At 59.8% G+C, this 25,760-nt stretch overlaps 2 protein-coding genes across 5 annotated transcripts in view; one reads left to right on the top strand and one right to left on the bottom strand.

Annotated features, from left to right (window-relative positions):
• Window positions 1–455: 455 nt before the first annotated feature.
• On the bottom strand, window positions 456–5,057 carry TPRG1L (tumor protein p63 regulated 1 like). 2 transcript variants are annotated; one of them, XM_032609067.1, is made up of 5 exons: window positions 4,760–5,057; window positions 4,564–4,658; window positions 4,311–4,487; window positions 3,091–3,244; window positions 456–1,744 (listed from the first exon to the last, which is right to left on the bottom strand). In XM_032609067.1, the coding sequence occupies exons 1-5, from the start codon at window positions 4,976–4,978 to the stop codon at window positions 1,550–1,552; spliced, it is 840 nt and encodes a 279-aa protein (XP_032464958.1). In that variant the 5' UTR covers window positions 4,979–5,057; the 3' UTR covers window positions 456–1,549. The 2 variants fall into 2 exon arrangements, with proteins under 2 accessions (XP_032464958.1, XP_032464968.1); XM_032609077.1 differs by having other exon boundaries at window positions 4,564–4,655; window positions 4,760–5,055.
• A 12,517-nt stretch (window positions 5,058–17,574) lies between these two features.
• MEGF6 (multiple EGF like domains 6) overlaps window positions 17,575–25,760 on the top strand; it is a 103,599-nt gene continuing 95,413 nt past the window's right edge. For 2 of the 3 annotated variants that reach the window (XM_032606426.1, XM_032606444.1), the window contains exons 1-2: window positions 17,590–17,705; window positions 23,253–23,387. In XM_032606426.1, coding sequence (XP_032462317.1) covers window positions 17,590–17,705; window positions 23,253–23,387 — 251 coding nt within the window. Of the gene's footprint in view, window positions 17,706–23,252; window positions 23,388–25,760 lie in introns of all 3 variants that reach the window. The other variant, XM_032606435.1, reaches the window with a different exon arrangement.

Below are 25,760 nucleotides of genomic sequence, written 5' to 3'. Positions count from 1 at the left end.
CTGTCACTGAACGCTTTGGAGAGTGGCCTGTGGGTCCCATGGGGCCTGTTCCGGAGAGGAGGGGAGCCCTGAGCACCCGGTGTGGGGTTGTACCTCCAAGGGAGGCTGGAGATGCAGGCCTGGGGCGGCTGGGTCAAAGTCGGCTCCCTGCAGGGACCGTCCGCTCTGGCTGTCCACCTGGAACAATCCGGGTGCTTCAGGAAGGCGGCCAGGGCTGAGAAGGCTGGTGGGGGAATGAGGGTTTGTCACCCTAGGTAGAGGCTGGGCAGTGCACACCACTCCCTGGTGGCCATGAGGGGAGCGAGTGGTCCAGAACCCTCACTGTGCACACAGCAACGGGCTCAAAACCAGCGCACAGAACAGCTCATGCTCTAAGATTCTCTCATTTAACAGGACGCTTTCTTGGTTGTTGCACCTATTTTAATAACTTTTTAAGAAAGGAATGACACCCACCGTTTTAATGTTTCAACTCAGATTTTAAATGTCTTTACTACAAGACCGAAAGCAAAGGCTCAGGACCCAGGCGGAGTTGTGAGGCAGCCTTTCGATGTGGACAGGACCCTGCATCCGAATCACGGCCATGCTGACCACAGCTACGCCAGAGTCAGAAATAATGAGGAGGAACCGGCGGGCCAGCAGTTAAATCCTCAACAGACGCTCCCAGGCAGACTGCTCAGCCGTGGACGGGAACGACGACTTCCCCCCGGGCTGGTGTCTAGGGGTGAGCTGCGTCAGGAGACTCTGATGTGGTTCCTTTTCAGAAGTGCATTCTTTACAAGCAAACTAAGCAATTCCCTTTTTAAATATGAATATGACAATACAAACTTAACCGAGTTGACAAAATTGTGTGCAAAGAACTTATCAATGTGACTTTCTCAGACTAATGACTTGTCTTAAAATGATTTCTGTAAACCTTTCTGGGCCTGGGAAGATGCCATAAGTATTATTAACACAATATAGGTTAATTTTAGAAAAAGTGTGACTTTAGGCCGAACACATATTTCCACAAAAGCCAGTGTCCGTCCGTTCAGGAGCTGACACGGCAGACCATCTCTTGATGAGCTCGTGCCTGCTGGCTTCTTTCAAATTAGCTTTAAGAAAGTGGATTAAATCTCCAAATGCAGATTTGGACAGCAACTGTAAACCACCACAGGCACCGAGTCTCAGGCGCCTCCCTGGATGCAGCGATCTGTGTAGCTGTGGTGCCGTTTATTATTAACATGCTCCAGGGCTGGGGTGGGAGGGACCACGGGAAGCCAGATGGAGACCCCAGCAGTGGGGGGCACAGAAACTGAGGTTCTAGGAAGCAGATGCCAGCCAGGACGGTGACAGCGATATTCATTCTGCTTTGTCTGGAGCTCACGTGACCAGATGCCCAGTATCCAGCTAAAGTATGTGGTCCATCTGACTATGCTAACCGTGCCCAGACACCTAGAGGTAAGGGGCTCGGACCCTGCCAGCGGCAGTGGAGCTGGCCAGAGGCCTGATGCCCCCAGGGTCCCATCGGCCTGGCTTTCCCAGGGAAGAGACCCGCGTGCGCGTGCGGTGCCTAGAAGCCGATTTTGCCTCTGGTCATGGAATAGCCCAGCTTAGCCTCGTTGTTGATGAAGGACATCAGCCCCACATAGGTCTCGATGAGGAGGGGGCACTCCAAGACCAGCACGCCGCCAGCCTGGCCCGGCAGAGGACTCTCCTTCTGGGCTTTTTTGACAGCTTGGATTAACAGAGCTTTGAAGCCATCCAGCTGTAAAGAGAAGACAGGGAGCTTGATCAGATGATCCCCCACGCGTCTGTGTCAGCCCGTCCCCACCCTGGAGAGACGCCTGCCCAGACGCATCCAGCAGCCCTTGGGCTTATCTCCTCCGCGTCACCCTCCAAGCGTCACACCTCACCTCTGTGCTCACCTGTGACTGGCTACAGCCAGTCCTCACGGGCCTCACTCTGCCGGTCGACGTGGCTTTGCCGTAGTGACCCACCTACTCCTCCCCACCACCCACCAGGCGATGAGCAGGCCAAGGTGCACAGCTGGCAAGTGGGGGCCTGTCGCCAGTCCTAGACCCGGCTCTCACCACCCCAAGGCCTCCTCTCCTGCTGAGCACGCAGACTGCCCAGCTCTACCATTGGCGGGGGTCACCTGCCACACCCCGAAGCCCTTCTGGGCCCTTCTCCAAGACGACCACAGCCACAGAGGACCCCATTGTAGAGCTACGCTGACCAGCAGCTGCTAACTACACAGGGCTATTTAGACGTAAGTTAACAAACTTTAAAAAACCAAAAGTTTATTTGGGGCTTCCCCAATGGCACAGTGGTTAAGAATCCGCCTGCCAGTGCAGGGGACACGGGTTCGAGCCCTGGTCTGGGGAGATCCCACATGCCGCGGAGCAACTAGGCCCGTGCACCACAACTACTGAGCCTGCGCTCTAGAGCCTGCAAGCCACAACTACTGAGCCCACGTGCCACAACTACTGAAGCCTGCGTGCCTAGAGCCCGTGCTCTGCAACAAGAGAAGCCACCGCGATGAGAAGCTCATGCACCACAGTAAAGAGTAGCCCCGGGGGCTTCCCTGGGGGCGCAGATGATTGAGAATCTGCTAATGCAGGGGACACGGGTTTGAGCCCTGGTCTGGGAGGATCCCACATGCCGCGGAGCAACTAGGCCCGTGAGCCACAACTACTGAGCCTGAGCGTCTGGAGCCTGTGCTCCGCAACGAGAGGCCACGATAGTGAGAGGCCCGCGCACCGCGATGAAGCGTGGCCCCCGCTCGCCACAACTAGAGAAAGCCCTCGCACAGAAACGAAGACCCAACACAGCCAAAAATAAATTAATTAATTAATAAACTCCTACCCCCAACATCTTCTAAAAAAAAAAAGAGTAGCCCCGGCTCACGGCAACTAGAGAAAGCCGGCACACAGCAATACAGCCAAAAAAAGAAAAACTAAATAAAAAAATTTATGGGAAAAAAGTTTATTTTCTCTGTTTAGCCACTGTTCAAGTGCTCAGCAGCCCCGTGTGGCCACCGCGCCGGGCAGCACAGGCCTGGAACATTCCCGTCCCACTGGGCAGTGCTGCTGTTGCTGTGTGTGTTCTTACTTGGCACAGAGAGGCTGTCTTCTCGTCCACGCCGGCCATCGGGTGCTCTATGAACGTGGTGTATGGCACATTGGTGGACCAGGGGTTCCATCTGCTTATGAAGGACGGGCGGCTCTGCTTGTCCCACTGGATGCGAATCCCAAAACCTTCCCGCCTACCGAGTGGGAAGAAAGGGACCAGACCTCACACAGCAGGCCATGGCGCCCCCGAGCACCTGCTCAGCCGTGGGTGTGAGATTAACAAGCTGTTCCACCGGTAAAGATAAGACTGATGACATTTCCCAACAGTGAAGGACCCGTGGGGTTTGACAGGAATGGCGTGTCTAATAACGAGAGCTTTCAGCACTTTAAAATATGACAAACTGAAAGCACTGTCTTAGTTGTGCTAACTAAACGAGTAACATTTTTGCAAGTTTAAATCCTTTTCCCTGAGCATCTTACTGTTGGCCCAAATTTTGAGCTTATCTTAGCTTCCTGAATTCCCTCCCCAGATCTCTTCATCAAAACTCTGAAATATACCGTTTAATTCAACTGAGTATACTGATGGCCAGGTTTCTCATGTTTCAGAAACCTCCCTAACAGATGAAGATCAGCTCTTAAAAACTGGCCATCAAACGTTTCCAAATTTAATCTTCAGTAATATCTGCAAATCAAAGCGACACACTACCTTTTTCTTTTAAAAATTAACCACAACAGAGCTTGAGGTGATAGGTGTAATCCTTTCTTGGCGGGAGTAAAATGCTGAGTTTGGGGCTTCCCTGGTGGCGCAGTGGTTGAGAGTCTGCCTGCCGATGCAGGGGACACAGGTTCGTGCCCCAGTCCAGGAAGATCCCACATGCCGCGGAGCGGCTAGGCTCGTGAGCCATGGCCGCTGAGCCTGCGCGTCCGGAGCCTGTGCTCCACAACGGGAGAGGCCACAACAGTGAGAGGCCCACGTACAGCAAAAAAAAAAAAAAAAAAAAAAAAAAAAAAAAAAAAATGCTGAGTTTGGCTCTTATCTGAAGAATACCCACGTCGGGCCTATTTTAACGTACCCTGAGTTCATTTTACTACAAGCCTAATAACTGTCTCTTGTGCCAGAATTCCTTCTAACGCACCCTGTGGGGCACAAGTCACCTGTCTCTACACTCTTGCTGTTGAAGCAAGACATTCACTGAAGGCTGGTTTCGGAAGCGCTGACTGGGAGGCCCTGGTGACGGGCTCTCTGTTCAACACACTTACTTATTGAGCGATTTCGGGGGAAACTGGAATTCTCCGTAGGAGATGGTGTCCACCGCGTTTAAGGCTACCCGGACCACCTGCTGGCACTGCAGGCTGATGAAGTCGTATTTGCAGATGAGCAGCGCCTGGTCGGTGATGAGCACCAGCCGCTCTTTTTCGTTGTTCCAGTGATCGACCCTGCGGGCGGCAGCGGTTACTTCGACGCCCGGGGCGCACAGGCGCCCGAGCCCCTCCCCAGCGCGCGCCCCCTTACTCTGTCAGCAGCCACACCCCCTGGATGTCGCCGTCCTCCACGGGCCGGACCACCATGCGGATCTCCTCCACCGCCTGCTCGATGGTGCCAGGCTGCTGGGAGCGTGCGGGGCGGGCCGGGGGCGGAAGTCACAGGTCACGCCCGCTCGCCCGCCCCGCCCACCCACGCCCTCTCCCGCCCCCGCTCCCAGCCTCACCCGGAACACGAAATACTCCTTGACGCGGGCGCGCCGCGTGGGGTCGTGGACATTGAGCGGCCACAGCGTCTGTCGCAGCGGAGTGCCCGTCCCCAGCCGCCCCCCGCCGCCGCCGCCGCCGCCACCGACGCTGCCGCCCGGCCCGACTTCCTCGCCAGCCGCCAGCAGCGCCGTGGGGCTCGTGCCCGCCGAGTCCACCGAGTCCCGCAGCTGCAGCATCGCCGCGCCCGCCACCGAGCGAACCCGGACCGGACCCGACTCGGCCGCCGCCGCCGCCGCCTAAGCCGGACTCTCGGCCCCGCCCCCGGGTCCGCTCCGCGCTGAGGCCCGCCGCGATTGGCTCCGCCTCGCCAGCCCCGCCTCAGGCTCCGCCTCCTCCCTCCCCCTCCGGCCCTCGCTATTGGATCGTCCCCAGCTGTCTTCCGCGATTGGTCCTGCCCGCCGCCGTTCACAATCGCTCCCGCCCTTCGCTGCGCCGGAAGAGCGCGCCGCGCGCACGCCCACTTCCTGTTTACGCGTCCGGGGAAGGGCGGGGCCCAGGCAGGTTGCCAAGGCGAAGCGGAAGGCCCACGGGGAGAGGGGAGTCACGTGCCGAGCGCTCCTCCCACAGTAAATCGGATGCTCGCCCGCCCCCACCCCCCAGGGTGCGGCGGGCTGCTGGGGACGTCCTGGATCCTAGACCTGAGGCACGACGTCCACGCCCCTATATTCAGCTTCGGCTGAAGTGCAGCGGACCTCCGGGATGGGACCCCGGCTTCCGCCCAGAGTGACCGCCCCCTGGACTGGGACTCCTTCCGTCCAGGGTGATCGCCCCCTGGATGCGGACCCCTGCCGGGGGAGACCACTTCCCTGGACGCACCTCCTGCCCGGTGTGACCACCACCCGGACTAGCCCTCCCTCCAGAGTGTCAACATGGCACAGCAGGGGCAGCGCGGGCTTCGGGGACTGGAGGAGCGGCGGCCCGCGGAGCAGAGCTCTTTCCTGAGCACCCCCGCCTTTCTGACCGCGGGTTCATGGATGGAGCGACGGGGACATGGGCCCAGCGCTCTGCTAAATGCAGACGTGCTCCCCGCGCCTAGGGAGCAGAGCTCCCGACACTGCTCCACGGAAGGGGACACCGAGGCACGGGGCCTCGTCACTCCATCAAGGGCCGAACCAGGATTCCTTGTTGCTGCCTCTGCTCTTCTTCTCCCGGCACTAGAATTGGATCTTTTCTTGCTCTGAGTGATCTTGCCTGCAGCTAGCGGCACCCTGGGCAGCTGCAGGCCCAGCCAGGGACCTCAGCTCCCTGGTCTTGGCACCCACAGGCTCCAGGGCAACCTCATCTTCATCCACCTTGACCCGTTGTCTTGGAGACACAAGGGCTGTATCCATGACAATTTACAAATGTCAGCACCTGTTATCTTCACCCGGTTGGTCACTTTGGCCTTCCACTGCCTCTAGTCACACCCCAGATTACTCCCCCCACCAGAAAGGCTTCTCGACTCACCCCTACTGTATCCATCTTCCAATGCTCAGTTTAGAGCCCTGTCCCCAGGAGACACTGCCATTTACTACCCTCACTGCTAGTTCTTTGCTGTTTCATGTAACCGTCGGCTCCACGCGTGCCGGGCAACCTGCTCTGTGTGTGTGTGTATGTCTGTGTGTGTCTGTTTGTGTTTCTGTGCCCTGTTAGCTAGGCAATTTCGAGAAGCCAGCTCCTGGCGTATGACTGCGCTTTGGAGTTTATAACCCCTTTCTTAATTCTTTGAATTTCACAAGAGCCCAGGGCTGTAAATGCTCTCTTGTATACATGCTGCAGTTGCAGAAACAGGTCTGGGGAGTTCTGCCCAGGTGCCCGAGGCCGCCAGCTGGTGCGGCCGTGAGGATTAGCCAAAGCCCTCCTGGCTTGTGCAGACTTGGATGCCATCCCGGTCTGTGAACAATTGCAGGGTGGCTGGCCTTCCTTCCCAGGACGTCCCTCGAGGGAGGGTGCTGAGCTCTGCACACAGCAGGTCCTCAGCCTCCCCCTCGCTCCTCTACCTGGAGGTCAGCAGCCACAGAAACAGGAGGGACGAAAGTACCACAGATACCGAAATAGCTTTGGTACTTTGCTTCCTGGAAAGACTAAGGTCTCAAAGAGGGCTGAGTGTGCAAAAAGAGGTAGCAACCTGCTTCTAGCCCCGCTGGCCTGCTGAGGCGGGGTGGGGACAGCTGCTGCCTCTCCCTGGGGACCAGGGGCCGGGTCACACCCGCCTGGGGCCCTGCCCCGTGGGGAGAGGGAGCCCCCTTCTCTGGCAGCCACAGCCCCTGGCTGAGTCTGCTCTGCTGGTTCCCGCAGGGTGGGCCTGAGTCAGGCCCCTGAAGGGCAGTCTAAGCCATTTGGGCTTGGGGTGCCCACTGACCCCTCTCCTGAGTCCCCTTATTATAGGGGCTCAGCAACGGCAGCTGGGCGTGTGGACTCACGGCAGGGGCTTGAATCCCGGCTCCCCTGCTTCTGTCCACTGGACTTGGACACTCATGCTATGTCTGCCTCCGTTTCCTTTTTTTACTGAGTAGGGATGATAGTAGTTCCTGCTCCCCCATGGCTGTTGGGAGGAGTCAGTGAGTTAAGAGCTGGGCTGTGCACAGCGCCCTGCACAGCCCGTGCCGCCTCAGTGTCGGCTGCTAACTGTGGTCGTGCTGTTCACTGAGGCTCTGCTGAGGGCCAGGCGCATTGCAAATACTGCCTGTGCTCGTGCGTGAGGCGCCGTATTACGCCCTTCAACCGAAGAGAAAACAGTCCTAGAGAGCTTGTCACTTTGCGAAGGTCACACATCTACAGAGAGCAGGGGCCCTGGATTCCAGAGCCTGTGCCCCAGCGCCCACCCTCGCCCTTGTGCCAGTGGCTCCTGGGGGCAGACAGAGGAGAGCCGTCCTCCACTGGATTCGCCGGGAGCCCACGTGGTGCTCACTCATGCTCAGAGGCACTGACAGCACAACTTCACAGCGACCTTGATCAGGGTCAACTCAGCGGAGATGAGAAGGGGGCCACTGGCACAAGGGGGCCACAGGGGTTGAGGCTGAAGGCTGGGAGTGGGGAGGGTACAAAGGGGACAGCAGTGATGCTGGCAGGTGGCAGCAGTGTGGGGATGGAAGAGGCCTGGTCATTTTGGCGGGATGGCCAGCCCCCGAGGGCCCTGAACCCGGTACTTAACCTTCCTGCTTCTCTTTCCTCATCTGGAGGGCGGGGATGATGAAACCTGGCTCCCAGGCTGTCACAAGCCTCTGACCAGCTCACACGTGCCGAGAGGACTACCTCGTGCCCTGTGCAGCCCTGGCTCCAGGTGCCCCGTGGGTGTCCGTGGAGTCAAGGACGGGAGTGAGAAACGGGACGAGGGCCCATGAATGGACCTGGCTCCTGGCAGAAGCTGAGGGGCTGGAACCTGGAGCCCAGGGGTCGAGGCTCGCTTAGGGCAGGAGGACACCATCTACTCAGGGACAGATGGAGAGAGCTGAGGACGGTTATGGACAGGTCGGTGTGGGATGTGGATGCAGTGGGGGAGGAGGGGGTACTGAGAGGTTCTGGGACATCAGCTCTCTTCAGGGGGGTTGGGAAGATGGAGCCGGGAATTTGGGTGAGGACGCTTGGTTCAGAGTAGCAGTGATGAGCAAAGAAGCTGATGAGGGCCGGTGTGGGGACCACTGGGCTGCAGGAGACCTCAGGCACGTTCACAGTGCAGCCTTCCACCTGGCAGCTGGTGGGAGTGGGAGAAACCAGTAGCTAGACTGGTCAAGACTGGGGGTTTGCCGGGTAGCTGTGGTCAGAGGCAAAGGGGAAAGGGGAGGCCAAGATCCTACAAGGGAGCATTTATAGGGGTCACAGATGTCGCCCCACTTGGGAGCTAACGGGCTAGCCCGCCACGGTTTCAGGGATGCGGTTTCAGAAGACACACGAGCCCAGGTCAGAGGCAGAGGACTGCTGTTCACAGGGAAGCAATGTCCAGGGTGTCAGTGGGTGTCTGGAGGATGCTACCCACGGTGGCCGCATCACAAGAGGGGAACCGGGGGCCTGTGAACAAGCTTGGTCCTCGCCCCTCAAGGTCCCTCTCTGACCAACGGCCCCGGGAAAGGCGGTCAGGGTCTGGTTCCTGCTCCTGGCATGCCCAACAGGACGTGCAGGAGTGTCTCCCAGCGGGGTCAACGGGGTGGACCTCGAGTCCAGTTTCTGGTCTGGCAGAGGCGGCAGTGGATCCAACGGGGACTGGTGACCGGGAGAAGGTCATCAAGAGGATGTGACTGCCGTTGGCCCTCGAGGCAATTAGAGTGTTGATGAGAATAATCAGTAAACAATCTAATACAGGGATCGACACAGAAAGCCAAGTATCATATGATACCGCTTATATGTGGAATCTAAAAAGAATGGTACAGATGAACTTCCTCACAAAACAAAAGTAGAGTCACGGGTGTCTTAGAAAACAAACTTACAGTTACCAGGGGGGAAAGCCTGGGAGGGGGACAAATTGGGAGACCGGGACTGACAAATACTACGATATATTAAATAGATAACTAATAAAACCGACTGTACAGCACAGGGAACTCGACTCAGTACTCTGTAATGACCTATATGGGAAAAGAATCTAAAAAAGAGTGGATATGTGTAGATGTATAACTGATTCACTTTGCTGTACCCCTGAAACTAGCACAAAATTGTAAATCAACTATACTCCAGTAAAAATTTTTTTTAAATCTAATATAGGAACAGAAAAGAGTATTATCTGAACCAAGCTGAGGACTGTAGCCCAGAAGCCAGCCTCTCAGATAGCTCAGAGGAGCTGCTTGGGAGAAGCAGGGTTTTCAGCACGGTTTTATATCTTGTCAGAACAACAACATCAAACACGTCAGGGATGCATTCCTTCAGGGTTTCAAAACACCAGATCAGCCTGTTCACAGCGAGTCCGGATGGTCTTGGCACCTGGGAAGGGATGCTGCCCGCATGCCTGAGCCTTTAGTGGGTTTGGAGGGGGCAGGGCAGGGAAACTGCAGGTCCGCAAACTCAGGAGATAACTAGGCAGAGAACTGAGCATCTGCTCGCTGACACACAGCGCTGGGTGCTGTGCTCATTTCCTGGGGCTGCGTCCCAAAGTGCCACAGACTGGGAGGCTTCAACAGCAGAAATTTGTCCTCTCACAGTCTGGAGGCCGGAAGTCCAAGGTCAAGGTGTCTGCAGGGCCGCACTCCCCCTGAAACCTGTGGGGGAAACTCTCCTGCCTCTTCCAGCCTCTGGCGGTTGCCGGCATTCCTGGGCATTCCTGAGCTTGTGGGCACATCACCCCAGTCCCCGCCTCTGTCTCCACGTGGCTGTCTGATCCCTGTGATTCTCTCTCCTCTTCATGTTGGACTCAGGCCCGCCCTGCTGTCCTCATCTTTTATTTTTAAAAATTAATTAATTAATTTATTTGGTTGCGCTGGGTCTTAGTTGTGGCAGGCGGGCTGCTTAGTTGTGCCACACCGGCTCCTTAGTTGTGGCATGTGAACTCCTAGTTGCGGCAAGCGTGTGGAATCTAGTTCCCTGGGATCGAACCTAGGCTTCCTGCATTGGGAGCATGGAGTCTTCAGCACTGGACCACCAAGGAAGTCCCTGATGTCCTCACCTTAACCCGGTGACGCCTGCAAAGACCCCACCTCCAAATAAGACCACGTGCACGCATGTGGAATGACGGTGGTTAGGACTTGAGTGTGCCTCAGGAGGGGACACAGTTCTCCCTGTGAGAGAGGGGTATACACGTGCAAACAACGAGGGGGCTCAAATGGTACTCGGCGCTGTCCACAGGCGCGCCTTGGTCGTGGGGGAGGACGGGGGCTCCTGCCGAGTCTGGCTGTGGCTTCCCCTGACCTGAGTCCCCCTGAGTTTGCGATGCTTCTTTCTTGGGGCTTTTGAAAGGCTGTTCCCACTCCCAGCGGCAGGTGGCAGAATCGTCCACACAGGGCCTTCAAACCAGAGCCCGGAGCCGGGTGCGGCGTCTGTAAGCAGGAGGTGAAGGTCATCTTCTCGTCCCATGGGGCGGGCGGAAGGCTTCAAAGTCTCAGCTGGGAGGTGTGGATTCTTATTTTATCTAAACTTCCAGATGTTGTGCTTAGCGTTTTACCAAATCCATGGGTCCCTTCTCTGCCATCTGCCTCTGATGGAAATGGGGCTCGGGGAGCCTCAGGGCCGGCACAGCCCACGGGGACCGCACGGGTGGGACCTCAGAGCTGCCGGGGCTCTGGGTGCACCAGGTTGGAGGTTAAGGCAGAGCCCGGGGAATATTCCGTGGGCCAGACTCACCTTGCAGAGACAGCTGCCTTCTGGGCGAGGCCTCTCCTTCCTGGAGGGAGCCAGGCTGCAGAGCCAGCCACCATCATTCCACATGCGTACACGTGGTCTTATTTGGAGTTGGGGTCTTTGCAGGTGTCACCGGGTTAAGGTGAGGACGTCAGGGACTTCCCTGGTGGTCCAGGGCTGCGCCTGAGGCTGGACAGTGCTTGGTGGCCGTCCTGGCCCCAGGGACCCGTGTAAGAGCTGCCGTGTGGTATAGCATAGAGACTGCCCTTGATCTTTGACTTTGGCGGGTCTCCTTCAACAAAGAAACACCCTCCCAGCAGATGGGATGGGGGGCGGCTGTGGCCTTGGGGGTAAGAGGGTGGGCTTCCAAACCTCCTGGCTTTAAGGCACACGAGCTGGATGTGGGGAGACAGGACGGACACGGTGCTCCTGCAGTTTCTAAAGGCTGAGTTTTTTCCATGGTAACTTTCATCGCATCCTGCACTCGACCAGGTGGACAGTCTTGTTCTGCCCCAACCCTGCGGCCCGCCTCGCTGGGCCCAGGTGCCCCGAGTGCTCTGTCCGCACCTGGCGGGAACTGCAGCCGCGCTGTGATGGTGGGACCTGGCAGAAGGTCTGGCTGCACGGATGTGCTTCCCGGTTCAGGGCGGTCACTGGGGGACATCAGGGTAGGATAGGGACCAGGAGATCTTGGAAAGGACATTGCCTAGGACTGGGACATCTGTCCTGGTCCTGGTTGACGTGGCAGCGGAGGGAGGACAGGAAGGGGGACACGTATTGCCTTGTTCCCGAGAAATGCACGGACTGCACCATGGAAAATGTGTCCAGCAACAAAGTCCCGCGTCTCCCAGACTCGGCTTCCGGAGAAGCCTCTGTCTTCCCGGAGGACTGGTGCTGCTGAGACGGCTGGGCTGGCGCGGGTTGGGGGAGGGGGAGCTCCAGCATCCGTAGTGCATGGCCACCTCCTCTGTGGGTCTCTGGGGTCGGCGCTGGCTTGCCCTGTAACTGCTGTGAGAAATGACCACAGTCTGGGTGGTTAAAACAGCAGAAACCTGCTGTCTCGCAGTCCGGAGGCCAGAAGCCTGAGAGGAGTGGCTGGGCTGGTCCCCTGTGCTCTGTGCTCCTCCCTCAGCTTCTCGTGGTGGCTGGCTGTGTCCTGCGTCCCTTGGCTTGTGGGTGCATCCCTCTCATCCTGTATCTGTGTGGCCACGTGGCCTCCCCTGTGTTCCCCTGTGTCTCAGATCTCCTTCTCCTTCTCTTATGAGGACACCTGTCATTGGGTTGAGGGTTAAGTCCAGGACGATTTCATCCCAGCATCCTTAGCTTAATTACATCTACAGAGACCCTTTTCCCAAATCTGGTCAGATTATCAGGTCCCAGGGGCCAGGACTTAGAAAGACCACTGTTTTGGGGGATAGCTTCTGTCCCACATACTGCTGTAGCCAACGCCTGGCACTGGTGAATGAGTGGGCGGGTTTCTGCTCTCAGGGTTGGCGGCGGGGTGGGGGGGTCTGTAACACCCTTCTTGATACGGCCCCGCCCCCACCCCAGGTAAAGGGAGGGAGGGGTGAAGGAGGGGCAGGCCAGGCCGGTCTCTTCACTGAGCCGTAGTCGACTTGCTGACCCTTGACCAGCAGCCGAGAAGGAGCCAGCTTCGGGGCTGATGCTCTGGTCCTGGTTCACCACAGGGACAGAGGCACAGAGAGGCACTGGGCCTCGTCCAGAGCTGCGTGGCGAGTCAGCAGAGGCGTCCCGACCCGGCATCTGCTCCGAATCCACCCACCCCATTCCGGCCCCGTCACACGGCCCGATTTACATTTGCGTGGATGGCTTCTTTGAGGTCGGTTTCTCTTCGGGGACGAACGAGGAGGTGTAGAACCAGACTCCAGAACCAGAACCGGAAAGCTTCCCATCCAGCTGGCGAAGCGTTTGGCATAGGGTTTTGGATGCCAAGCTTAGCCATCATTCAGCTTCAGCCAGGAATGATGCTGGATTCACGGTCCTCTCCCGGTGGGGCCTGTTTGTGGGAAGTGGTGGTGCCCCCCCCCCCACTATCATGGATGCAGAGACCCCTGTGGACACTGCCTGCACGAGGCCCTCTCCTCTGGGACCTGGAAATGCCTCTGGTGCTAATTAATTTGCTTGCTCTCTTGTCAAGGAGAAGTGTCTATAAAAATTCAGATGGGACGCTGGATTCTTCTCTTGGACTTGGAACAACATTAGCTCAGGGAGCGTCAGAGGCTGTGCTGGGCTGGGACCCTGTTTTCCAATCCTCTGGGACTGGGCAGGACCGCAGAGGGGAGGGGCCACAGCTCTGGGAAAGCGGGAGGGAGCTGTTTTCTGCTCAAGGGACCAGCCAAGCTGGTGGCATGCGTCTTCCTCTTCCCCACGTTAATTTTCCTTGGTCCAAAGGCTATTTTTTATCATTTCCAGCAGAGTGAGACAAAACCATTAACAAGCAGTGTCTTTTTCTTTATTATTTATTTATTTGGTTGTGCTGGGTCTTTGTTGCGGCAGGTGGGCTCTTTAGTTGCAGCAGGGGCTCCTTAGTTGCGGCTCGAGGGCTCCTTAGTTGAGGCATATGAACTCTTAGTTGCAGCATGCATGTGGGATCTAGTTCCCTGACTAGGGATCGAACCTAGGCCCCCTGCATTGGGAGCACGGAGTCTTCACCGTGGCGCCACCAGGGAAGTCCCCAAGCAGTGTCTTTTAACCATGCTTTTCATAAAAGACTCACCTTCAGGGCTCTCTTCCAGGCCTGAGTGACCCTGCAAATGCTCCACATTGGGAGGACCAAGCTGTGTCTGTATCTTGTAAGTTGGGCCAGTGAATCCCAGGGTGGAGTTGGGAGGTTTTGCTACAGTCTGGCTAAAGGCCTTGGGGATGGGAATTTGGGATAAGAAGCATCCTTCCTGAGCTCCAGCTCAAAGGGAATCTGAAGCCTTCACACACAGAGGCCCCGTGGGTTCATTGTGGGAATCCGTGGGCTTCAATCCCCATCCTACACGTGGCGGTGACCCACGGTGTGGGCTGCATGCCTCTCCTCCACCGTCAGAGTAAATATCCCCTGCCCCCCCATGCTTCTTGCCCTTCTCAGAGTTGGATCACTGTAGAGTGCCAGTTCTCCTGGAATTAATGAATGCATTTAATGCAATTCCAATAAAAAGTCCAGCGCAACTTTGAAAGTTCTGGATAAAGGGGCTCCAGAGACCATTGGGAAGAATGATGGGTGAGAATTCCCAGAGAAATTTGCAGGTAAATAAAGGACTGATGGGGAGGTGCTCCAGCCCATCACCAGCGAGCATCATGGGAGTGTCTCATCCCGGTGGTGCAGGGCAGACGGTAGAACCACTGGGGTTGGAGTGGAAAAACCCACAAAAACACGTTCTACTTGCAGCTTGTCTGGGCTGAAGATGCTGTGTTGCATCGGAGGAAGCAGGCTGGCCAGCTAACGGCCCTGGGACACCTGGACGACCCACCAGGTAGAGTCTCCCTTTCCAGCAAACAGCCAGGTAAATTCCACATGAAATGACATTTGCGTGCCCAGATGTCGTAAAGAAAGAAAAACGTATTCATGATCTTTCCCAGCTAAGTGCCTACGGCATTTCTAGGCAACAGGGGAAACAGCAGTGTGACCGCCTATAGGTTTGAGGACACAAAACTAGGAACTTAGATTGTCTGGAAGAAGCATCGTTAACCACCTTAAGACTGAAACTACAGACCAGGAAAATGTTTGCAGTGTCCGCAAACTGTCACTTTATAATGAAAATGGACAAAGAGAGAGAATTCTCAGGGGGTGTTTACTGCAGTCTGCTTAGCTGGGTTACTAGAAAAGTTGTCTGAGTTAAATCCACTTATGAAAGTGTATTAAATGGGCTTCCCTGTGGCGCGGTGGTTAGGAATCTGCCTGCCAGTGCAGGGGACACGGGTTCGAGCTCTGGTCCAGGAAGATCACACATGCCGCGGAGCTACTGAGCCCACAAGCCACAACTACTGAGCCCATGTGCCACAACTACTGAAGCCCGCGCACCTAGAGCCCGCGCTCCGCAACAAGAGAAGCTGCTGTAATGAGAAGCCAGCGCACCACAGCGAAGAGTAGCCCCCGCTTGCCACAACTAGAGAAAAACTCGCATGCAGCAACGAAGACCCAACGCAGCCAAAACTAATAAATAAATAAAATAGATAAATTTATTTTAAAAAGTGTATTCAACACATGTGTACTGTTTGATTACTTGTTTCAAATATAAAATCTAAGCACCCCCTCGTGGCATGTTGGTGGTCTGGGCAGCAACACACACTGGAAGTTAAACAGTTGGATGCTTGACTGTTCCCATGCCCTCAGGGTTCAGGCTGTGGGGAGGAGATGGGCAAGGGTGCCGGGGGAGCATCGGGGGTGCCAGACAGTCTGCACGGGTGGGGCTTTGTTTGGGGAGGTGACCTCTGTGCTGCGGGTTCACGCATCTACACCTGAGCCTAAGCCCTCCCGAGTGTGTGGGGTGTGGTAGGTGTCCTAGGAATAGGGATGTCCCGCAGGAAGTGCCCACCCTCTTCCCACCTGCCTGCCCACCTGGCACCTGCCTTAGGACAATTCGCCTGACAGCTGAACTTGGTGCCGGGCGGGTAGAGGCGGATTATGGTGGTGCCAAAAACATTTATGCTTCAGGGGCCCTTCCAAGTTAGGGCCAAGGAGGGGGAATGGAATGTGCGCACAGGTCATGCATTTTTGTCAAGTTAGCAAAATAACTTCTTTTTACATAACTCTTTTTCAAGAGGCCCCCCGTTTTACGTTTCAGGCCCCACCAAACCTTGCTTCCCCCCTGCGAGCAGCCTCCGTTTTAACCCACAGGACCCACCTGAATCCTTTCCTTTTTCTCTCCAAGAAGCAGGAGAATGTTCCTAAAGAATGGGGCCCCCTCGGCCCACGTCGGGGGACCGGGCGGGAGTCCCCGGGGAAGCTGGTGAACATTTTAAGCTGCTCACTCATCCCGTGCACGCGTACCCAACACCCGTTTCGTGCCAAGCACAGCTCTGGAGGGGAACGGGTCGGGTCTTTAAAGATGGCCAGCGGGTGGACCTCTGGGAAGCTCTCGGGGTTGGCGGGGACTTGCACCCCAGGGCAGGGCCCCGCACTCACACGGGCACTCTTGGGCTCTCTTAGGGCAGGCCCTTGGGAGACCAGGAGGAGCATGGGCCAGTCCTGCTCTGGGGAGCCCAGTGTGGGGCTGAGGGGTGAGATTGAGAGGTTGGCACACCGGATCGTGTCGGGGCATCACTGAGCAGGGGAGTCAACCTGTGTTTGGGGTTTCAGAAGATGGTGAAATCACCCTGCTGTGGACAGAATTGTGTTCCCCACGAAATTCATACGTTGACGCCCGTACCCCCAGTGTGACTGTATATGGAGATGGGCCTTTAAGGAGGTGGCTAAGGTTACATGAGGTCATAAGGGTGGGGCCCTGATCCTATAGGTCTGGTGCCTTAGGAGAAGAGTAAGAGACACCAGTGCTGCGGTCTCTGTCCCATCTCCCACGCCCACCAGGCGAGCACACACCAGGAGGCAGCGTCTGCAGGCCAGTCAGCGTCTTGACCCTGGGCGTCCAGTCTCCAGAATGTGAAAAACCAAACATCTGGATGTGTTGACTGGGACACCGCCGAGGGGCCGTCGGACTTGCGGACCTCCGTCTGCTCTCAGCTCGTGATCCAGCGGTTTTCTTAGATTGACAGGTTGAGTCAAGGTCTGCAGAGCCAGCCCGCCTTGTTCAGTTCCCGGATCTGCAGTTTACAAGAGGCGACTAGGGGCGCTGCTCCCATCCGGACCTCAGTTTCCCCATTTGTACAGCAGGGTGGCAGCAGGGCTGGCCTGACAGAGACCCCCGCCCCCGCCCCCGTAGGATGACGGGGGTGTGGGGTCCGGTGTCACGGAGGACTGCCTTAGCAGGGGGTGAGGGGCGGGATCTCTGGTGCCCCGCCCCTTGGTCACTCGTGTCGCACGGGACCTAGGACTTTGAGCCCGAGAGGAGCCGGGAGCGCGAAGGGGCAGCCGTGGGTGGGTGGGTGGGTGGGGCGCCGGGGCTGAGGACCCAAGCGGGGGTGTGGGCGGGGGTGTGGGCGGGGCTGGGAGCCGGGGAGGGCAGGGCCGGGAGTGGAGCATCTGCGCGGGGACGGGCTGAGGTCGGGGTGGGCGGGGTCGGGTCGCGCCGGGCTGTGGGCGGAGTCGGGGCCGGGGTCGGGGCAGGGGGCGTGGTGAAGGCGGGCCGGCCTCTCCCGCGCGGGGCTCGGCGCACACTGGGCTTTCCGCGCCGGGGCGGGTGTCTGGCGGGGCTCACCCAGGCGCGCAGCACTCTGAGCTGCGCTCGAGCGCGGGCAGGAAGCCGGACCCTCGCCACCTGAGGCGACCTCACGGTCGGCGGGACCCGGCGCGGCACCTGTGGCTGCGCCCCGTGCGCCCCCCCGGGCCATGGCGCACGTGGAGACTGCGGCTCCGAGCGCCCGCCTGGGCCGCCTGTGAGCCGGGGACCGGAGGAGGGAGCGGCGCGGCGCAGCGGGCACGATGCCTTTCCTTCCGGAGGCGGGGGCGGCGGGGCGCGCGGTAGCCCTGGCCCTGGTGCTGCTGTTCCCCGCCGTGTCAGCGGGCGCCGGCGCCCTGTTCCGCCTGCAGCCCGGCATGTGAGGAGCGGGGACGGGAGCGGGAGGGCTGGCTGGACGTCCGGAGCCCCGGAGCCCTGGGCGGCTTGTTCCCCGGGGCCCTGAGAACACGGGGCTCATTGCCTTAACGGGGGAGGCGGAGGTTAAGAGACAAGGGGCTGGGTCTGGGGGCGCTTCCGTGGCAGGACCACCCGGCCTCTCGCCTTCCCCTTCCTCCTCTGTCTTTTAAAATTTAATTTAATTTTATTAATTTATTTTTGGCTGCGTTGGGCCTTCGTTGCTGCGCACGGGCTTTCTCTAGTTGCGGCGAGCGGGGGCTACTCTTCGTTGCGGTGCTCAGGCTTCTCATCGCGGTGGCTTCTCTTGTTGCGGAGCACGGGCTCTAGCCGCGCGGGCTTCAGTAGTTGCAGCATGCAGGCTCCGTAGTTGTGGCTCACAGGCTCTAGAGCACAGGCTCAGTAGTTGTGGCACATGGGCTTAGTTGCTCTGTGGCATATGTGGTATCTTCCCAGACAGGGATCAAACCCGTGTCCCCTGCATTGGCAGGCGGATTCTCAACCACTGTGCCACCAGGGAAGCCCCCTCCTCTGTCTTGACTCTGCATCATGGGTTTGCAGGCTGGGTGGAACCTGCATCCAGCCGAGGTGAGGGAACCTGGGCAGGGTCCGGCCAGGGAGCTTGGGGAAGGCCAAGAGGAAGCAGCCTGTGCCCACTTCCTTCCAAAGCCTGTCTCCTGGGGCCTGGGGGCTGTGCCCGACAGGGGGCTGCTTGGGCTTGGTTTATGTGTTAAACACGTGGGCTTTGGGCCTGGGAGACAGAAGGCATTCAGTACCAGAACGGGCAGGAAGAGAGGGTCAGGGAGCCAGCCAAGATGAATTTAATTTTGAAAGATGATTCCCCAGTGGGCTGTTTAGCGGTCTCTTTCAAACAGCAAATCGATCCTTGTGTTGGCCTCAAAGGAAAACTGGTGCGAAGTGAGCCGGTCTGGAGGAGGAGGGATGGGGGAGAGCTTGCTGGCAGCCCCCATCCCCGCGCTCCCTCAGGGTGCTGGGCCGGGGGCCCGCAGAGCTTGGAAAGGCAGCTGAGGGGCTGCAGAGGGGCAGCGAGGGGCCCAGGCTGAGGTTGGGGCTTCCTCTGCAGGGCTTGCCCCAAGGGCCCCGTGCACCTGGCCATACAGGAGGAAAGGACGGGCTTCCAGGCGGAGCTGCGGAAGGGACAAGTCCACGCCCCCTGGGCCCTGGGTCTTGTTTTACTCCAAGAAGGAAGAGTTCCTCGTGGCCTTTTCAGAGGAGCGTGGTCTGGGGCCCCGAGTCCCGCCTCTCCGTGTGACTTCTGCCCAGCATTGCTCTTTGCTGTGATCCCAGTGAGTTTAGTTTGTCAAAGGAAGCTGTGGCCTCAGAAGGGATTATCACGGGGCATTTGGCCGCTCAGCCTGCCTGCTCTTCACACGGTTGGCTGGGGATGTCCAGAGGCCCAGGCTCCCGGGAATCCCAGGGTGCTGGTCAGGGTGGACAGCTGCTCAGCCGGTGAGGACATTGGGGATGGAGGGCTCTGCTCTAAGAGGGGCTTCTGCCCCAGTGCGCTTGTGGGGACCACTGATCGCCCTTCCGGGCCCCCGGTACTGAGCCTGTTCCCTGGGGTCTGCCCACTCACCCAGGGCTCTGGGAGGCCACTAGCCAGCCTGGGGAGGGCTTTCCACCAGCCGCTGGAGGATTGCAGGAGAGGTCAGCCTTCCTGCTGCTTGCTTTCTCCAAAGCCTCCTCCCCCTCCCCCCTCCTCCCCTCCCCTCCCCTCCCCCTCCCCCCTCCTCCCCTCCCCTCCCCTCCCCCTCCTCCCCCCTCCCCTCCCCCCTCCCCTCCCCCTCCTCCCCTCCCCTCCCCCTCCTCCCCTCCCCTCCCCTCCCCTCCCCTCCCCCTCCCCCCTCCTCCCCTCCCCTCCCCTCCCCCTCCTCCCCCCTCCCCTCCCCCCTCCCCTCCCCCTCCTCCCCTCCCCTCCCCCTCCTCCTCTCCCCCTCCCCTCCTCCCCTGTCCTCCCCCCTTCTCCCCCATCCTTCCCCCTGCTCTTCAGATCCTTCAAGGCTCCTGTCCCTCCTCCTGGGGCGCCTCCCACCTGCCCTCTGGGGGCCTGTGCCCCTATTTCTCATCCTGGGGCGTCGTCCCTCCAGTCTCTGATGCCCTCCTTGTGTTGAGTTCCGTGCCGCCTGCGAGCACACCTTCCCATTCCTGTCTGTAAGCACCTGCCAGGACCTGTGGTGGGGCCGCAGTGGGCACTGCTGGCTGGCTGAACAAGTGGGGGGCTGCTAGCTCTAGCTGCTAGACCCCCGAGACACCTTGTGAATGGGCCCATTCCGCAGCTTGTTCTGTGCAGAAAGGAGGCGGGCGCCAGCGGACTCCTGGAGGTGCCAGAGTTGCCTCTTTGCTCCCTGCACCCCAGAGGGACAGGGGAGGGGCCGGAGAGCAGCGTGGGTCCCAGAAAGTCCTTTTCCTCGAAGGCCCCGTCGCCGGTGCCGCCCTTCCCTTCGCGGGCAGCCCCACCCTCTCTGGCCGGCTTAAAACCTCCATGGTGGGCCTGTGGGGAGGCAAAGGAGGAGGGTGCCCTACGGGGGCTCCCACTGCCTGGCAGCCCCAAGGGCTCTGGGGTCCCGACAGCTGGGACGCAGGAGTGACGTGGCTGGTCCTTTGGCTTTTGCTGGCCCACGTGTCCAGATTCCAAACCAGCCAACGCTTATTTATTTACTTACATCTCTGAAATGAATCTCTGCGGCCATGGAAGGGCGCTGGCCTTTCTCCCTGGGGCCTGGACTGACTGCTGACTGTGTGTGGGGCTGGTCAACGCAGGGCTGTGGGAGCAGCGCCTGGGCACAGGGAGCTCTGACCAACCTGAGTGAGGCTGCAGAGCTCGGAGGAGACATCAGCTCACAGCACTGCTTTCCCCTGGGTTGGAGTCCTCTGGGCAGCTGTGCTAGGAAAATGGCCAGTGCTTTGCAATCAGTTCATTACATGGGCCCCTCCCATCCAGAGAGGGACAGGCCCTCCAAGCTCAAGTCCCTGCTTGCAAGTAACTCTTGGACCCACTGGCCCTGAGGGTTGGAACGGCCCCCATTCGCTGAGGCTGAGGCTGAGGTTTTCTCTGGTCATTCAAAGACCCCTGCTCACCGGTCAGGGAGTTTGAAAGCTGAGCTGTACTTTCAGCGGCCTGTGAGCAACTCCCGGAATCTGGGTCCTGCTTCCCCATCTCTCTTGGGGCTGAGGCTGTGATGGATGGAGGGAAAGGGCAGGGAAGGAGTACATCTATGGCCAGCTGCCTCATGCCAGGCCCTGCGTTTGCTGCTGGGCACGTGCTTGACGCTCTGATCGATTGTCCACTTGTCTGGTGGGGAGATCCGGGTGTCCAAGAGTGATCTGCCTGGGTCACGGCATCCCTAGGACCCCGGAGCCTGTAAAAACAGACGCAGCCCCCTTCCCGGACCAGGGGGTGTGTGCAGCCAGGCTTCCCTGGCTGTGCAAGGCCAGCTGCCCCGCTTCCCTGCCCCGGTGTTCCCCACCCTCACCCTGGTGCCTTGTGGGCCCAGGAACTGCCCACCCTGGAGGGACGCATCTTGTGCCCACCCTCACCTCCAGCTCCAGGCGAAGGCCACCAGCCTCCAGGAGCCCTGCTCTGCCCCGGGGAGTAGATGGCCCGACAGCTGGGATGAGTACCCCCTCCGCCCAAGCTGTGTTCACTTTGTAGCTGGGAAGTTGCCTTCCCTCCCCGCAGATGGGCAGCTGGGTCCAACTTCAGGAGCAGAGGGGCCCGAGCAGGGACTTCTGCTCCACCTCAGGGGTCTTTCCTGTGCCCTCGTCCCACTGGCCTCTTTGTTTCCTCCTCGGCTCTCCCTCCCCCATCCCACTTCCTCCCTCCTTCCAAATGGAAAAGCCAGCTACGCTTGTGCTTCTGAGGTGCCGGAAGCTTCCCAGAGGAGAAAATCATTCCAGCGCTAGCCCCTCCTCCCTTTAACCGTTTTCAGGGATGTGGAGAGCGAGGTGCGACCAGAGGGAAAACCTGCCATCCTGGAAGCCAGGCGGCCCTGCAGGCCTGGGGGACCAGAGTCACGCAGGTGCCTTGGGGGGGCGGGGACAGGGCGGGCAGCGGACGGGAGAGTGACCAGAGCACACGTACCGGAAAGGCTGCTGTGTGGCCTCGCCGTGGTCATCTTGCTGGTTAGCGGCGGCCCTCGTGGCTGAGGTCTGAGGGGTCCAGGAAAGAGGGGGCCCTTCAGAGGAGAGCACCAGCCCCTACTCTGGGGTTTTCTGCCAGGCGCCAACTTCCCAAGCTCCGTGCGGGCCGGTTCTCCTGCTGACCGAGTGGCCAGACCTGCTCCCCCCGCAGCCCCCCCTGAGATGATGGACCCCTGTGAGCCATGGCGTGCCCTCCCCAAGGCCCTGACAAGGCATGCTGCGTGCTGAGCTGGGTCGGCATATGTACGGGAATGGTGGTGACATCCCAGGGGATGTGGGGCCTTGTGACCCAGAGACACAGGGACTTTCTCTGAGCCAGGGACGTGCCAGATTCCAGACACGTGTGATCTTGTGTCAGGAGCCCTTGAGGCACCTGCTGCCCCCTTCATAGGTGCTGAGGCCGAGGTGCAGAGAGGGTCAGTAACCTTCCTCAGGCTGCATAGCGGGCCCCAGGCCTGGGTTGTTGGCTCCAGAGCCTGTGTTTGTAACTGTCCTCGGAATGTGTCGCCTCCATCCTCACAGGCCACCCACGGCTCGGGGGGCTATTTCAGGGTCCAGGCCAGGCCCTGCAGCCTGGAGGCTCAGAGGCCATCGGGCCTAAGCCCTCCCCTCCCTTCATCCGCTCCTCCCTGCCCCCGCGGGAAGAGAGCGGAGACCTGACGTCTGTGTGCTGGGCAGAGGGGTGGGTGAGAGTTTGGAGCAGACAGGATGCTGCACCTACAGCAGTTCACTTGGGCCTGATCTCGGTTTGCAGACGGCAGTTCCTCCTGGGCCTGTCTCTCCTGGAGGCACCTACGAGGCCACCTGCCCTGGCCGACAGGAGCCTTTTCTGTGCCGGCTCAGCGAACCCTCACGACAACCTGCGAGGCCAGTGCTGCGAGTCCTCACCTGCCAGGGGGCACCCGAGGCTCAGGGAGGTCCCCTGGCTTGTGTCTCATGCTTGAGCCCCAGCTTGGGGCGTCTCAGAGGCAGGGAGAGTCGGGGCTAGAGAACGCCAGGGTCAGAGTCAGACGGACTCAGGGTCAAGTCGTCACTGTTCCCAGGACCTCCACTTCCCCTATTTGCAGGGCAGTGGCCTCTACGCTTTGGGGTCTTGCGAGGGTTGGAGGGATGCTCCGGGTGGCGTGGCCCATGTGAGGGGGAGGGTCAGACGTGGCCCTGTGAGCCCCTCCTTTTTCCCCTGAGCATCCGCTCCCTCAAGGCCAGGCCTGTGCAGGCCTGGGGTGGGCACCGGGCTGGGTGCCCTGCCACGGGGCCCGGCCTCGGGTCTGGACGGCTGGGTGCCCGAGGGTGAGCGTGCAGGGGGGTTGGTGTTGGTGACAAGAGTGCTGACCGTCTGTCTGTGTCCCAGGCCCAACGTGTGTGCGGAGCGGGAGCTGACCCTGGTGGGCCGTCGCCAGCCCTGTGTGCAGGCCTTCAGCCGCATGGTGCCCGTGTGGAGGCCGGGCTGCGGGCGGCGGGACTGGTGTGTCGGCCACAAACGCAGGTGCGTGCAGGGCTCCCCGGGTCCCGTGGGGGGTGGGGGCTGCTCACACGCAGCTCAGCATGGACCATTCAGGCAAAGGGGTGGCCGGGCTGTCCGGGTCTCAGGGCACAGGTGCCGCCCCCGCCCCATCACTGAAGCCCCACATCTGAGGTCAAGGCCTCTGACACCACCCTTGGGGTGTGGCCGCCACGGGGGCTATTCCCAGACTGTAAGTGCCTGCTCAGCGGCCACCTGGGGCCCTGGTGGGTGGGGGAGGACCCCGTGGGGAGGGGGCCTCGGAGGGGAAGGTGGAGACTCTATGGGACAGGAGGGGACCCTGCAGGGAGAGGTACTGACCACGCAAGAGGGGGAAAAGCGGGGCGCCCAGCCTGCCGAGGTCCTGGCTGGAGGCGGCTGCTACTCTCTGACCCCAAGCCCGTGTGAAGCCTTTATTGCTCGAGACTTTATTTCACAGTCAAACAGAGGAGTGCCTTTGCCTATCTCTCTTCTTTCTGTAGACTCGGGGTCTGGCGTCTGCCTGGTTGCAAAGCTGGGTGGGGTGAGGTGATGAGGGGATTCCATCGTTGGGGAGGAGGGCTGAGTCCTCCGACGGGAGTGTGCTGTCCAGCCTCTCGGCCAGGTCTTCGGGCCAGGTCTTCGGGACGTGAACCTGCTGGGCCTGCCCCCGGGAGCGGGGGTGGGGGGCGGCCTTAGTTTTAAACGTTTGCTGTATGATTCGTACACGTGCAGAACGGAGAGAGACGGGGCAGTTACGTCTCAGCGTGGTTCTCAGCTGGTGGCGGTTCGTCTCCCTGCTGGCGACCTTGGCCGTGTCTGGAGAGTTTGGGTTGTGAGAGGTGGGCTGGAAGGATGGGGCAGGTGGAGGCAAGGATGGCCCTTCCACCACGAAGGTCCCGCCCCAGGGTCAGGAGGGCCGAGGCTGGGCCACGCCCGACACGAAGGAGAAATCACCACCATCGTTTCCTGAGACGTGCATCTTGCAGTCTGTCCTTCCCAGCTTCCACACTCACATGGATGTAGGTGGATTTGCTAAACGGGTATCAGGTCATGTCAGCTGCCACCCCCCTCCCGCGCCCCGCCCCCCAACTTGTGGTGAAAGGGCGCTCTTTTGGAAGCAACCAGAAGCCCTGTGGTCCCTGGGCTGGAGAGTGGAGTGGGTGGCCGTGCTGCGGAGGCCCCTGTTACTGGCTGTCAGACCGTTTCTCCAGGCTGGCCTGGGCAGGGCGGGGGACAGCGTTTCCAAGGTGGCTGGTGCCTCAGCTTGTGTGCAGCCTGGGGCAGGGGTGTGTGTTCTGGGTCGCAGTTTCCTGGGAAGGCTCGGGAGGGCCTCTGGGGTCCTGTCCTTGCACTGCCCAGTTCGGGTGTCAGGGACCCTCCCTCCTGAAACCCAGCAGGGCCGCCGCAGTTCCGCGGGAGCAGTGCGGGCCCCTGGCTCCGTGGCGGCCACCGTCCCGTGCGCCTGGCTCCGGGCTGGAGCCGGGCTCCACCTTCCTCTGCTGGGCTGTTCTCGCTCCAGGTGAGCGAGGTTGCCTCCCCGCCCCGGTGCTCATGGCGGTCAGCGTCCTGCAGCGTTTCCTGGGGTCAGTGGCTAGTGTTTGTGGGGGTCCCGGCCTCGTTTCCCTTCCAGAGGGCCCCTGGCCTTGTTAGCTTGTTAGTGTCGTATGCCCCCCACGACGCCTGTGGCCGAGCCCACCGTTCAGCTGTGCAAGGTTTCCAAAATGCCTCGCACAGCTGGCCCTCCAGTGGCCGTCCAGGCTGTGGGCTCCGTCGCTGGCCCGCTCCTCTCCATCCTTCAGTAACCCACAGAGGCTCCGGCTTCCCCGTGAAGCCCGCCCTGAGCCCCAGCCCTCCCTCCTCCGCGGCCAGACCAGCGTCCAGCCCTCCTTGGTCCGTGTCACTTCTCCTCGCCTATCAGGAGCATGTCCGCAGAGGCCCCAGCATCCCACGTGCTCTGGGAAACACAGGGCACGCTGGTGCCCAGCCACCCTCCAGCTTCTGCCGGCACCTCTCCTCGGCCCACGCCCGCAGCCAGGGCGTGGATGGGGGAGGGGCCGGGCTGCATCTCAGCAGCGAGGGCGGGAGGCTAGCCCCTCCGCTCCCCCACACCCAGCCAGTGTGGGTGCAACCTCTGAGGGCCCTGCCATCTGAGGAGCTGCATTTAGAGGCAGCACGCTCTGTACCCCACGATTTGACCGCACCCCAACTTGCACCAGCTCAGGGTCACCCTCCCTCCCTTGGACAGACAGGAGGTCCCTCCTCTCTGGAGCTCCCAGGGGGCGGCCAGCAAACGAGGACTCACAGTGTGCCAAACCTCGCTCTAGGGTCAGACCCTGTCTGAGCCTCTGTTCCCCGACTGCAGAGCGGGGGCATCAG

Source organism: Phocoena sinus, chromosome 1 (genome assembly GCF_008692025.1).
Source record: "Phocoena sinus isolate mPhoSin1 chromosome 1, mPhoSin1.pri, whole genome shotgun sequence".
NCBI classification, from domain to species: Eukaryota; Metazoa; Chordata; class Mammalia; order Artiodactyla; family Phocoenidae; genus Phocoena; species Phocoena sinus.
The sequence above is the reverse complement of the archived record's forward strand: the minus strand, read 5'-3'. Positions and strand labels throughout refer to the sequence as shown.

Excerpts from the sequence above, each read along its gene's own strand:
- TPRG1L (XM_032609067.1), bottom strand. The coding sequence starts at position 4,978 with ATGCTGCAGCTGCGGGACTCGGTGGACTCGGCGGGCACGAGCCCCACG. Across the intron at positions 4,659-4,759 it reads AGGAGTATTTCGTGTTCCGG|CAGCCTGGCACCATCGAGCA; the intron begins GTGAGGCTGGGA and ends GCACGCTCCCAG. Across the intron at positions 4,488-4,563 it reads GGGGTGTGGCTGCTGACAGA|GGTCGATCACTGGAACAACG; the intron begins GTAAGGGGGCGC and ends TGCCGCCCGCAG.